Source organism: Macrotis lagotis, chromosome 1 (assembly GCF_037893015.1).
Source record: "Macrotis lagotis isolate mMagLag1 chromosome 1, bilby.v1.9.chrom.fasta, whole genome shotgun sequence".
Classification (NCBI taxonomy): domain Eukaryota; kingdom Metazoa; phylum Chordata; class Mammalia; order Peramelemorphia; family Peramelidae; genus Macrotis; species Macrotis lagotis.
Genome location: NC_133658.1, coordinates 839,740,750 through 839,754,218, shown reverse-complemented (window position 1 = coordinate 839,754,218; position 13,469 = coordinate 839,740,750). Strand labels below are relative to the sequence as shown.

At 34.6% G+C, this 13,469-nt stretch overlaps 1 protein-coding gene across 1 annotated transcript; it reads left to right on the top strand.

Moving 5' to 3' along the window:
• Positions 1–12,527: 12,527 nt before the first annotated feature.
• On the top strand, positions 12,528–13,469 carry OR51G2 (olfactory receptor family 51 subfamily G member 2). Its single transcript, XM_074190007.1, has one exon. It carries the CDS (start codon positions 12,528–12,530, stop codon positions 13,467–13,469), a length of 942 nt encoding a protein of 313 aa, XP_074046108.1.

The following is a 13,469-nucleotide window of genomic DNA, read 5'->3' as shown; positions in this document are numbered from 1 at the left end:
ATTGATAGGGCACTTAAAAAGTATTTTAGTTTTGGTAGAATTGTGATTTTTATTATATTAGCTCAACCTATCCATGAACAGTTGATCTTTGCCCAGGTATTTAAATATGATTTTATTTGTGGGAAAAGAATTTTGTAATTGTTTTCAAAAACTTTTGGAGTCTACCTTCACAGGTAGACTCTCAGGTATTTTATTTTGTCTGAGGTTACTTTGAATGGGATTTCTCTTTCTAGCTCTTTCTGCTGTATCTTTCTAGTCATATATAGAAATGTTAAGGATTTATGAGGGTTTATTTTACATCCTGCTACATTGCTAAAGTTGCCCATTATTTCCTGTAGTTTTTTAGATGACTTTTGGGGATTTTCTAGATAAACTATCATGTCATCTGAAAAGAGTGAAGGTTTTGTCTCCTCTTTCTCTATCTAATTCCTTCAATTCCTTTTTCTTCTCTTATTGCTGAAGGTAAAATTTCTAATACCATATTGAATAATAGTGGTGATAATAGTCATCCTTGTTTCACCCCTGATTTTATTGGGAATGTCTCAAGCCTATCCCTGTTGCATATAATGCTTCTTGATGGTTTCAGGTAGATACTGCTTTTTATTCTAAGAACAAACCATTTTTTCCTATACTCTCTAGTGCTTTTAGTAGGAATGGGTGCTGTATTTTGTCAAAAGCTTTTTCAGCATCTATTGATATGATTAAATGATTTCTAATAGGTACATTATTGATATAATTAATTATACTAACAATTTTTCTAATATAAAAGCAACCCTGCATTCCTGGGATAAATTCTACTTGATCATAATGTATTATCCTAATGATAACTTATTGCAATCATTTTGCTAAGATTTTACTTAAGATTTTTGCATCTATATTCATCAGGGAGATAGGTCAATAATTTTCTTTCTCTGTTTTAACTCTTCCTAGTTTAGGTAGACAGAGTTCCGTCTTCACCTATTTTTCCAAAGATTTTATATAAAATTGGAACAAATTGTTCCTTAAATATTTGATAGAATTAACTTGTGAAATCATCTGGTCCTGTAGATTTTTCTTAGGGAGTTCAATAATGGATTATTGAATTTCTTTTTCTGTGATAGGGTTACTTAAGTTTTTAATTTACTCTTCATTTAATCTGGGTAACTTATATTTTTGTAAATATTCCATTTCATTTAGATTGTCAAATTTATTGGCATAGAGTTGAGCAAAATAATTCCAAATTATTACTTTAATTTCTTCTTCATTGATGGTTTGTTCACATTTCTCTTTATTTTTATTTTTATTTATTTTAGGTTTTTTGCAGGGTAAATGGGGTTAAGTGGCTTGGCCAAGGCCACACAACTATGTAATTATGAAGTGTCTGAGGCCGGATTTGAAATCAGGTATTCCTGACTCCAGGACCAGTGCTCTATCTACTGCGCCACCTAGCCACTCAAGTTCACCTTTCTCATTTATGATACTAGCAATTTGGTTTTATTCTTTCTTTTTTTCAATCAAATTTACCAGAGGTTTACCAATTTTTTTTGGTAGAACCAGTTCTTTTGTTTTATTTATTGGTTCAATGGTTTTATTGCTTTCTATTAATTTCTCCATTAATTTCAGAATTTCTTATTTGGTATTTAATTGGGGGCTTTAAATTTGTTCTTTCTCTAATTTTTTAGTTGCATATTTAGTTGATTGATTTCTTGTTTATTTACTTTATTCATGTAAGCATTGAAAGATATAACATATCCCTTGATAGCCGCCTTGAGTATATCACATAGATTTTGGTATGTTGTATAATTATTGTCATTATATAGGATGAAATGATTAATTCTTTCTATAATTTGTTGCTTGATCCACTCATTCTTTAAAATGAGGTTATTTAGTTTCCAATTAGTTCTGGGTCTATATCTCCATGGCTGAGTGTATGATTTTAATTGCATTATGATCTGAGAAAGTTGTATTCACTATTTCTGTCTTACTGCAATTGATCATTAGGTTTTTATATCCTAGTGCATGATCAATATTTGTATACGTGCCATGTAGTACACAAAAGTATATTCCTTTCTATCGTCATTCAATTTCCTCCATAGTTCTATCATCTCTAGATTTTCTAACAATCCATTTACCTCCTTAACTTCTTTCTTGTTTATTTTATGATTCTATTGATCTAAATCTGAGAGCAGGAGGTTGAGGTCTCCCATTAGTAGAATTTTGCTCTCTATGTCTTTCTGTAGCTTTTTTTTTTTTTCTAGATTTTTGCAAGGCAAACAGGGTTAAGTGGCTTGCCCAAGGCCACACAGCTAGGTAATTAAGCTGTAGCTCTTTCAACTTCTCCTCTAAGAATTTGGATGCTGTCCCATTGTGTGCATACCTATTTAGTATTGAAATTACTTTATTGTCTATTGTACCATTTAGGAGGATATAGTTTTCTTCCTTATCTCTTTTGATGCTATTTTTGCAGCTGCTTTGTCTGCCATAAGGATTGCTACCCCTGCTTTTGTCACTTCAGCTGAAGCAAAATATATTTTTCTCCAACCCTTTACCTTTACTATATATTTATCTCTCCTTTAAATGAGTTTCTTGCAAGCAGCCTATTGTAGGATTCTGTTTTTTTATCTACTCTGCTATCTGTTCAGGATTTAAGGGAAATTTCATTCCATTCACATTCAAAGTTATAATTACTAAATCTTTATTGCCCTCCATGCTATGTTCCTTCTGCTTGTATTTTCCCGCTTTTCCCTTTATCCATACTCCCCAGTGTTTTCTTTCTGAATACATTAACTTCAGTATGTTTGCCCTCTTATATCAACCCCCTCCCCTTTTGCCCCTTTCCCTTTTCCCCTTCTTTCCTTCCTTCTGTTAATTCCCCTTTTTCTCCCCCTCCTTGTCCCCCTCCCCTTTTCCCCTTTTAATGTTTGAAAGGTAACATAAGTTTCTTAACTTGATTAAGTGTGTCTAATTTCACTTGAAGCCAAGTCTGATGAAATGAAAATTCAGGTGGTTCTCACCACCTCCCTTCTTTCCCTCAATTCCAATAAGTCTTTTGTACCTGTTGATGTAATGAGATTTACCCCATTCAGTGTCTCTACAACCTCTCTTCTCCTTATTGCCCCCCCCTTTTTAAGGAGGTATTGTTTTTAAATCATTCTATCTGATTCACAGCAAAATTGTGACTGTCCATCACTTCTATCTATGTACTTTCTCTCTAATAGAGGTACAGTTCTCAAAAGTTATGAGAATCTTTCTCCCAAGTGGGTATATAGCCAATTTCATCTTATTGTATAGCAGTTTGTTTTACCTTTGCATCTGTCTCTTGAGCTTACTGTTTTATGTCCAAATTTTTTATTTAGCTTGAGTCTTTTCATCATGAAATCTTGGAAGTCTCCCATTTGGTTTTCTGTCCATCTTTTTCCCTAAGAGAAGGCTCAGCTTTGCCAGGTAGTGGATTCTTGGCTGTATTCCAAGCCCTTTGATCACTTAATGTTGCTGTAGCCAGGTCCTGTGTAATCCTTACTGTGGCTCCTTGGTATTTAAATGTATTCTTTCTGGCTGCTTGTAGGATTTTCTTTTATCTTATAGTCCTGGAATTTGGCCACAACATGCCTTGGTGTTTTCATTTTAAGATTTCTTTCGAGAGGGGATCAATGTATTCTTTCAATAACTATTTTGCCCTCTGGTTCTGTGACATCAGGACAATTTTCCATCACTAAATTCTGTAATATTAAGTCCTGGCTGTTTTTCTCTTCAATGTTTTCAGGAAGGCTGATAATTCACAGATTCTTCCTTTGTGACCTGTTCTCAAGGTCAGTGGTTTTGCTGATGAGGTATTTTACTTTTTTTTTCTATTTTTTCTATCTTTTGGTTTTGTTTAACACAATTTCATTGTCTCATGAAGTCATTAGTTTCTGCCTATTCCATTCTCTTTTTTTTTAGAGATTTTTCTTCAACTATCTTTTGCAGCTCCTTTGCCAGTTGGTATATTTTATTTTTGAAGGACTTTTCTATTTGTCCAAATGTATTTTTGAGAGAATCACTTCCCTTTTGCATTTAACCAGTTGAGTATTTGAGAGAATCATTTCCCTTTTCATTTGCCCAATTGAGGATTTGAGAGAATCATTTTCTTTTTTACATTTGCCCACTTGAAGTTCTGAGAGAGTTACTCTCATTTTGTATTTGTCCATTTGCATTTTCCAAGGATTTGTTTTCTTTTTGCATGATGTTAATTTTCTCTTGCAACATGATGATTTTCTCTTGAGTTTCTTTTCCCAGTTTTTCCAATTGATTTTAAAACTCCTTCCTGATTTCTTAAAGGAAGTTTTTCTGGGTTGGATTCCAATTCATATTCTCCTCAGCAGTGCTAGATCTCTCTGGGTAAGAATCTGTCCTTTCTAAGTATTTCTCCATGGACCCCCCCGCCCCACCACTTTTCTCTGGCTTTTTTTCATCTTGTGTTGGGGTGGGGAGCTGGCTCTCAGAGGTTGCATTTGAACATCCTAGAGGCTTTGTTCACTTGGCTTAGTAATTCCAGGGGCCAGCCAGTGAGGGGTGCTGGTTGCTTTCTCTGTAGTACTGTCCTCAGCAGCAGGGTCTGAGTTGACCTTGAACACTGGGCTGGGCCCTGGGGAAGGGAGTAAATTCTTTTTGTTGAATGAGCTCTGCAGCCCTGAGGGGGTGGGGGGTGGGGATGTTTTCTTATTGTTTGTTCTAGGCAAAGGGCTCTGCTGAGAGTATGGAGTTCAGGTCCCTGGCCCAGCTGGTTGTTCTCTAGGAGTACTCTGAGAAGGTACTGGAGCTCACCCTCCAGTAGCTCTTCTCCCCCAGGCTAAAGACTGCAGCCAAAGTTGAATCTTGCAGCCAGCACTCACTGAAGTCTTTATGACTGAGGCTGGCCCTCTGGCTTCTCCCAGCTGTGGTCCCTGCCCTTATCCTCTGCTCTCCTCTCCTCTCCTAGTTCACCCACAGTCCCCTGAGACAGACTTTCTTAGTAGGTGTTCTTCTAGCTTCTCTTTCTGGGTTTTGTTGATTGAATTTCTGTTAAGAGGTTTCTTTCATGTTATTTCTGTGGGTAAAGAGATAGCACCTGTCACAGTGCTTATCTTCTCCCCGCCATCTTGACCAGGAATCCCTGAGTAATTAATTTTAAAAAATCTGATGAATTGATGGAGTCACTAAACTGAGTTGATTACTAGATATGAAAAAATGTATTAATGAATCTGAAAATATCTAAATACATATTTTAATTAGCCTAGATCTTGAGATAAGATTAAATTTGAGGGGCAGCTAGGTGGTGTAGTGGATAAAACACTGGCCTTGGAGTCAGGAGTACCTGGGTTCAAATCCGGCCTCAGACACTTAATAATTACCTAGCTGTGTGGCCTTGGGCAAACCACTTAACCCCATTGCCTTGAAAAATCTGAAAAAAAAAAGATTAAATTTGGAAAGAAGTGGAGTAGTAAGGTATGACATATAAGTAAGTATTGTCAATCTGACAACCTTCATAAAAAACTATATAAATTCATTCATATTATTGGTTATTCTTACTCTAGAACTGTTATTCAAGGAAGTGGAAATACTGTGGACTTGGAGTCAGAAGAAAATATTTCAATTTCTAGTTCTGCCACTTACTCCCCATGTAATTTTGTACATAATAAAATCTATTATATTTGTACTATACTTCCACTATTAAAATTAAGAGAGATCAGCAAGTCACTAATAGCAAAGAATACCAAGAAAACAGATACCTGAGTGGAAAAAGGATAACTGTCTTCAAGTATTTGAAGACTTGCCACATAGAAGAAAAATTGTGTTTCCTTTGTTTGGCCTCATGTGGCTAAACCTGGAAAAATAGATAGCCTTTGCAAATATATATATATATATATATATATATATATATATATATATATATATATATATATATACATATATATCATTATCTATAAAACATAATATAATACAATATAAATTTCTGTGAAAAATGTTCTAAGACCTAAAGGTTTTTTTGTCTGGATGTAATTTGGATTGCCTTTGCTAGAGTCCCTCTATTCTGAGTATCTGTGATTCTATGTAATTCTTGGTTCTATGTATGGCAAGATGTAGAGATTCATAACCTGAGGACCGTAAACATTTTAAAAATTATTTTGATAATTACATTTCAATATTTTTTCAAAATTTTATGAATTATTATATGGATTATTTCCTCTCTGAAATGTAGCTCACAGTGATTACTATACTGCCAAAGATGAGCAAGACACAAAAACAATTCAAACCTGGCTGGATTTAGTGCTAGAATAGATGCTACTAGCAGGTATCCTGTTCAATCTCCTCATTTCATAGATTAAGAAAATGAGATTTAGAGATATTAAAAGATATCAAGGATTCAGAAGGAAAAATTTTTATTTTAATTAATATCTGCTGACTCAATTTATTTCTGTTTCCATTGTACTACACTTTTTCATTATCACTCTAATTACATTCTAGATGTCAAATTTTGTTACACATTCAAGAGTGGAAAAATAATAATTTAATTATGAGAACCTGCATCTAGCATCTCTAATGGAAACAACTTTGTTCACCAATGTGTACCATTATTTCTCTTTATTTCTGTATCTTAAGTCAGAAGTAACTTGTACAGGCTATGGTACAACTGCAAAAATGGAATCCATTCATGACCATTGGTTCAGAGATCTTGTTCCCATTTGAAGCTATTGCAATTCTCTCTGGTGTAGAATTCCTCTGGTCACTAGTGGAAAATACAGTCTTACCTAGATTCTTTTAAAATGTGTCAGATTAGTCCTAACCATTGACAGAATAGGAAGATATATATGTAGTGTGATGGAAATGATTCCCCTTACTCTTTTCATGAAAAAAAATGACCAATGGTACCCAATAACAAAGTAGTGCCTGATTTGATATTTAGACATTGAATATTATTTAAATTCAAAGTCCTAAAGAGCCAATACATCTAAACAGCATAACCTATTACTTGTTATTCCAACTTATCTTATTGATACTTTAGAAATAATAGATAAGTTGCTCTTAAACAGGGATAGAATATTGCAATAATAACATTTGATGGGAGAAAGTATAGTTTTAGAATCACAAAGATATATTTCTATGAAGGGCTGACTTATCTATGCTCCACAAACCTCAGGTCTAGGACAATCTGTTCTCTCAAGATATAGCCCCCACCTACTCCAGTATCTACTGCTTCTGAGGGAATAAAACAAAATATAAGTTATTCTGCTTAGTCTCTAAATTTCTACACATCCTGTTCCCAAATTATTTGTCCAGTTTTATTAAACAATTTTACCCTCTCACACTCTGTGGGGAAATCACTCTGTGATTCAGCCAAACTGGTCTTTGTGTTCCTTAAAAACAGCATTCCATTTCCATTAACTATTCTACATTTCTGAAATGTTCTCATTGTTTTAACCTATGCCTCACAGAATGCTTCTCTTTTTTTAAGATAAAGAATAAAGAACATTTTCTGTATGAAGCCTTCTCTGACCTTTTCCAACTGTTAGAACCCTCTCTCTCAAACTAATTTGTATTTAATGATTTTGAATGTGCATGATTAACTTCATATTATATATATGTGTGTGTGTTTATATGTGTGTGTATATGTGTATACCTAAATTCTGTTTACATATAGATATTTACATATATCTTTATGACTAGGTATGTACATATACTTGTATCTCCCATTAGAATTTGAATTCATTGAAAGTAGGGATTGTAGCTTTAGTAAATAGCTCAGTTCCTGAAATATATCAGGAATTAATAACTACTTGATTGATTGGTAATCTAGCTCTTAAAAGAAAATTTATAATGATGTAAACCACATAATCTCATGAGACCATCAATTTTACTTCTGTATAGCTCTATGAGTTAGGAAGATATGTTTTCTTTTTCATTATTATTCTTCCCTTCTTTAGAAACTGCTATTTAAAAAACTGTCTCTCTAAAATTCTCTTTTACCCCTCCATATCTCCTAGGGAAAGAAAAACTTTTTTTTTTTTTACAATCTGTCTAATACTTAAATACAGCCAATTATGCCTCAAGTTTGATCTATCATCTTCAGGATAAGTATTCCTTTTCCTTCCAAAGATAGTTTATGTGATAATTCTCCATTCTTACAATCTATGTTGCATATACATGTTTGTCATTGCCCTTTTTAAAACTTGATTTCTGGAAGTGAATATAACACTTAAGGTAGAAACAACACTGAAATTGTCACCTCTTTAGTCTTAAATAGAGTGTCTTTCCTCATGCATTGTAAAATCATATCATTTTGGTCCTACCATATTAATCATATTAATTTTGTAATCCACCATGTCTCCTTTTTACCATCTGCAAAATTTTCATACAAATGGTTCCTTGTCTTATTTCCTTAGTCTATACTTCTAAATATCTTTTTTTCCATCTTTAGGTCAACAATCATGCAATGCTGGTTAGATTTCATCTTTTCAAAGTACAGTCTTTCATCCTTCAATTCTTGTGGTTCCCAGCCTGACTGACCAATGCAGTAACTATTAAATAGTTTTACTGTCACCTACAAATCTGATAAATATTTCTACACTTTTAATCAAGTAATTTTCAAAAATATTGACTAACATGGGATCAGGGATAAAACTCTTGGGATTTATCTATTTCAGATTTCCCTCTAGGTTTACATAGAACAATTAATCACTATCGTTTGGGCTTGTTGCTACCCAATCCCCCAGGTCTATGCTTCATCAGATTATGTATACACATAACCAGGGATGTCATTAAACCCTCCCACTCCCTGCAGCCACATGGGACTCCCACAGAGCAAAGTACATAGTCTCTCCTTGTCACTTACCTTAATGGACATTATGGTTTGTTCCCCCTTCCCTCTGTCTTCAGGGCAAAAGATTTATTAAAGTCTGAAAGCTAAGGGCAACTTTGTATGGAGAAATTTAAAAACTATGTTGGAGGCTTGAATTCAGAAGGTGAGGACTGAGACTTAGGTAAAATGACAAATACTATGAGATAATATACCACAAACTAGTCACTTTACAATTCCAGCAACTTCTTTTCCATAAAATTCTGTTCTTATTAGGCTCACAAATCCTTTTCTATTTTGTGCTATTCTAGAAGTCTTCATTGGCAATTGCTTCTTCAAACAGGTTGTCCTGTTTTGAAGGTCTAGAATCTTCCCATTCTTTCTCTATGAGCTCAGAGCTTCTGACTTGGAAGTAGATGAATGAGTAAAAAATGACAGGTAGATTTGGTCATACAACTTGAGATCTATTAGCTCTTTGCTTCAGACGCCAAGTCTAGGGGATCTTTGGAAATAGAGGTAGAGGCTACATTGAGCTATTTTATAATTTTACACCTAACAGACCTATCAGGATAAATTTTCCTCTATGTTTTCCTATGATTCCCATTGTGGTTACTATTTCACTTTTTGACCTTGTCTTCAAGAATTACTTTTGAGACACTCCCCTCCCATTTGGTCAGTTGGGTTGGGGAAGAAAGATTTTCAAGTCACAGAGCAATACTGTCATCTAACCATGTTAAGATACTTCTTGTGAGAGCACAAAAAGAGTGATAAAAAGTAGGCAGTAAATTTTTCCTTGGCAGAAGTCAACACCCACATCAAGGTACTCTATGTGGACAGAGTGAGTTATGAGTTAACTGTTGAAACTTGTATTGTTCTCTTGGTCTCTATTTCTATCTTTCTTCTATGACTTTATTTCTCTGTTTCTACTCTCTTTTTTCTCTTTTCATTGTTAGATTCACTGTTTCTATTTCTCTCTCCTCTCTGCCTCTCTTTTTCTCTATATCATTAACTATGTATGCACCCATGCATATTTATCTATCTCTCTCAATTTGGATGCATATATATATACACATATATAATTATACATATGTATATAAAAATGCATATAATCAATGACTTACATGAAGGTATAGCTTATATACTAATTTACCAAATTTGCAAATGATAAAAAATTGAGTGAAAACGTGTTAGTCAACATAATAATAATCCAAAATTACCTTGATAGAATGAAAGCTAACAAAAGCATTTTGGAAGTGGAATTAGACTTACTCTCTGAAGTTCAAGAAAGAACTGAGGCTAAAGACTGGAGTTTGCAAGGAGGTTTATTTCAGTGGAATTAAATGACATTTTTCACCATTAAAGCTATGTAATAGTGAGTTTCCATTCATGAAAAATTCTATGCAGATGACTACTTAATTTTCATGATATAGACAAAAAATCTCTGCTTTAAGATCCTTCTTAATTTCCTTGTATGTATAAGATCCTAATTCTATTTAGATGCAGCTAGGTTATGTAGTGAATAGACCACAAGGCAGGGAATTTATAAGATGTCATTATGAGTTCAAATCAAATCTCAGAAATTTATGAATGATTTGACCCTGGGCACATCACTTAACCCAGTTTGCCTCAGTTTCCTCATTTATAAAATGAGCTAGAGAGGGAAATGGCAAACCTACAATATCATTGCCAAGAAAATCCTAAATAGGGTCATAGTCATATGTAATTGAAAAGTGGCTTGGTAAAAGCCTGTTTATTCTTTGACTTCATTTATGGTGATGAGTCTAAATTTATATAGTAGAAATAAGGCTTGTTAAAATAATTATCAAGTTTTATTGCATCTTGAAAAAGTAAGATTCATGAAACCAGGACAAATATTAAAATATCAAGATGCCCAAGCATGTACCTCAAAGAGGGACCACCAATCTTTATACTAGTACTCTTCCAGACACAGATTCAGATTATTGGACCAACCTCCCAACTACTTTATCTTTTTTTGAGGCTCCCTCCACTTTTCATTTTTTTGGATTGATATTCTTTTTATTTTTTCAACTGCATGTTATGAAAACTTTTCAACATTCATCCACTTGATATTTATGTTACACAATTTTCTGCCACCCTTCCTTCCTAGCTCCCTCCACTCAGTCACAAAAAAATCTAGAAAACTCTGTACATGTTCATTTGTGTTTAACATGTTAACATATTAGTCATTTTGTATATGGGGAATCAAGAATATGGTTAGAGAAAAATCATGAAAAAGGAAGGAAAAACATTTGGGAGTGACATTAGACTGGCTCTCTCAGAAGTTTTAAAAAAGTAAACATGGTATCTTCAGATTCTATGGATTGGTGTTTTAATTGTTGTTATTGTTTTGTTTTCCTCTAGATGTGGATGTCATTATCCATAACATCTTTCAGTTTTGCTAAATCTCTGAACTACCTCATATAAATTTCATAAACTCATCTTTCCTACTATTTCCTTCTAGATGTCCTTTCCTAGCCTATCTCATTTCTCTGTGACTTCTAACTTCTTCAATATCATCTTAGACATGAAATCCAGATCATAAAACAATGGTATGGGAGGGAAAAAAATCCAAAATTTTTGGATTGATTTATATACCTTTTTTAGCAGAATTTTTTCCCCAACAGCAACTGCATATCATTGCTAATTCAGGGATTTATTTAAGATCATTCTGAACTTGAGATTATTTTTCTCTCCCAGATAAATGTTGTGGGTCATTCTCTATATTATGTCTGGACTTCTTCAGCTTTTTATCTGATTGTGTTGTGCATAATACACCTTGAATATATCATAGGTGGTCATTCTTGTTAAGTATTGATATACCACTGACAGAAAAAAAAATGAGACAACCAGTCAAAAACTTAAGAAAAACCATAGGTAAAAACTTTATATCTTTGTTATTCTTTGTTATATGATCTACCCACCAATAAAATTTTGTTAAATATGTCTCAGTTTCCTCAGATGTAAATGAGATGAAAGTACTTAACTCCCAGGGTTGTTGTGATTAAATTTAAATGAGATAATAATTATAAAATACTTAGCACTTCATCTGGCATGTGAGAAGTGCTGTATAAATGTAGATATAGTAATTATTATTTTAGTGCATGATAAAGGATCAGTATTTAAACTTGGGATTTAGGACTCAGTCTTTACTAACTCAGTCTTTGACTAGGACTAGAGTGCAATCCATGTTGAGATAGAGTTCAGGCTATGCCCTTGATTAAGGGCATAATAAAGAGAAATGAGAAATGAAGATAGATTGAGAAATGTAAGTTTCTGGAAATATTTAAGAATTGGAAAAATTATAGCCCTAATTTTGGTTTAGATCAAATGAAGTCTTGATTAGAGTTATCGGAATGTTTTGGCTGACTTTTGATGAATACTTCCAGTATTGGAAGACAATTTGTCTTACAGAAGGAATTCAGTATTTGGCAACAGATGACTGTTTCTTTTTTTTTTTCAGACAGATGACTGTTTCAATTTTGAATCTTCTACTTACTATCTGGGTAATATTGGGGAAATTACTTATTACTTATTTCTTCTAGAACTCTGTTTCCTTATTTGGAAAATGATAAAATGTGACTGGGTGATTTTTGGTTCCTTGCAACGCTAAAGGCTTATAATTTACTGATTTATTTCCAGGTTTCCCCGTTCATAGTTACTATTCAGTTCAGCACAGAAAGTGGAAATCTGAACTTTCCTCCTGCCATCATCCAATATGACTCAGGAATACTTTGGAAACAGTACTGTCAGGCCTTCCACCTTTCTCTTAAGTGGCATCCCTAGCATGGAGCATATCCACATCTGGATCTCCATCCCTTTATTTTCTATGTACCTTGCGTCCATTCTGGGAAACTGCATGATCCTCTTCATTATCAAGACAGAATCTTCACTGCACCAGCCCATGTATTTCTTCCTGTCTATGCTGGCACTGACAGACCTGGGACTGTCCATATGCACCCTTCCCACAGTACTAGGTATTTTCTTATTTGGTGCCCGAGAGATTGACCATGATGCCTGCTTTGCTCAGCTCTTTTTCATTCACTGCTTGTCTTTTCTAGAGTCCTCTGTGTTACTTTCCATGGCATTTGATCGCCTTATTGCCATCTGCCGCCCTTTGAGATATGCTTCCATTCTTACCAACAGGGTCGTCAGCAGAATTGGGCTGGGCTCCTTGGGTCGGAGTGTGGCACTCATCTTCCCACTTCCTTTCATGCTCAAACGCTTCCCCTATTGTGGTTCCCAAGTTCTCACCCACTCCTACTGTCTGCATCAAGAAGTCATGAAGCTGGCATGCGCCGACATTACCACCAACAGCATCTATGGCATGTTTGTTATCATCTCCACTGTGGGGGTGGACTCCATGCTCATCCTTCTTTCATATGTGCTGATTCTTCACACTGTGTTGGCCATTGCCTCCCACACAGAGCGCCTAAAGGCTCTCAACACATGTGTCTCCCACATCTGTGCGGTACTACTCTTCTATACACCTATGATAGGTCTATCAGTCATTCACCGATTTGGGAAACAGGCTCCTCACTTGATTCAGGTGGTCATGGGCTTTGTTTACCTTCTGGTCCCACCCTTGATGAACCCCATTGTCTACAGTGTGAAGACCAAACAGATTAGGGATCGTATTATCCAAGCCCTTCATTGCTAG

Excerpts from the sequence above, each read along its gene's own strand:
- OR51G2 (XM_074190007.1), top strand. The coding sequence starts at position 12,528 with ATGACTCAGGAATACTTTGGAAACAGTACTGTCAGGCCTTCCACCTTT.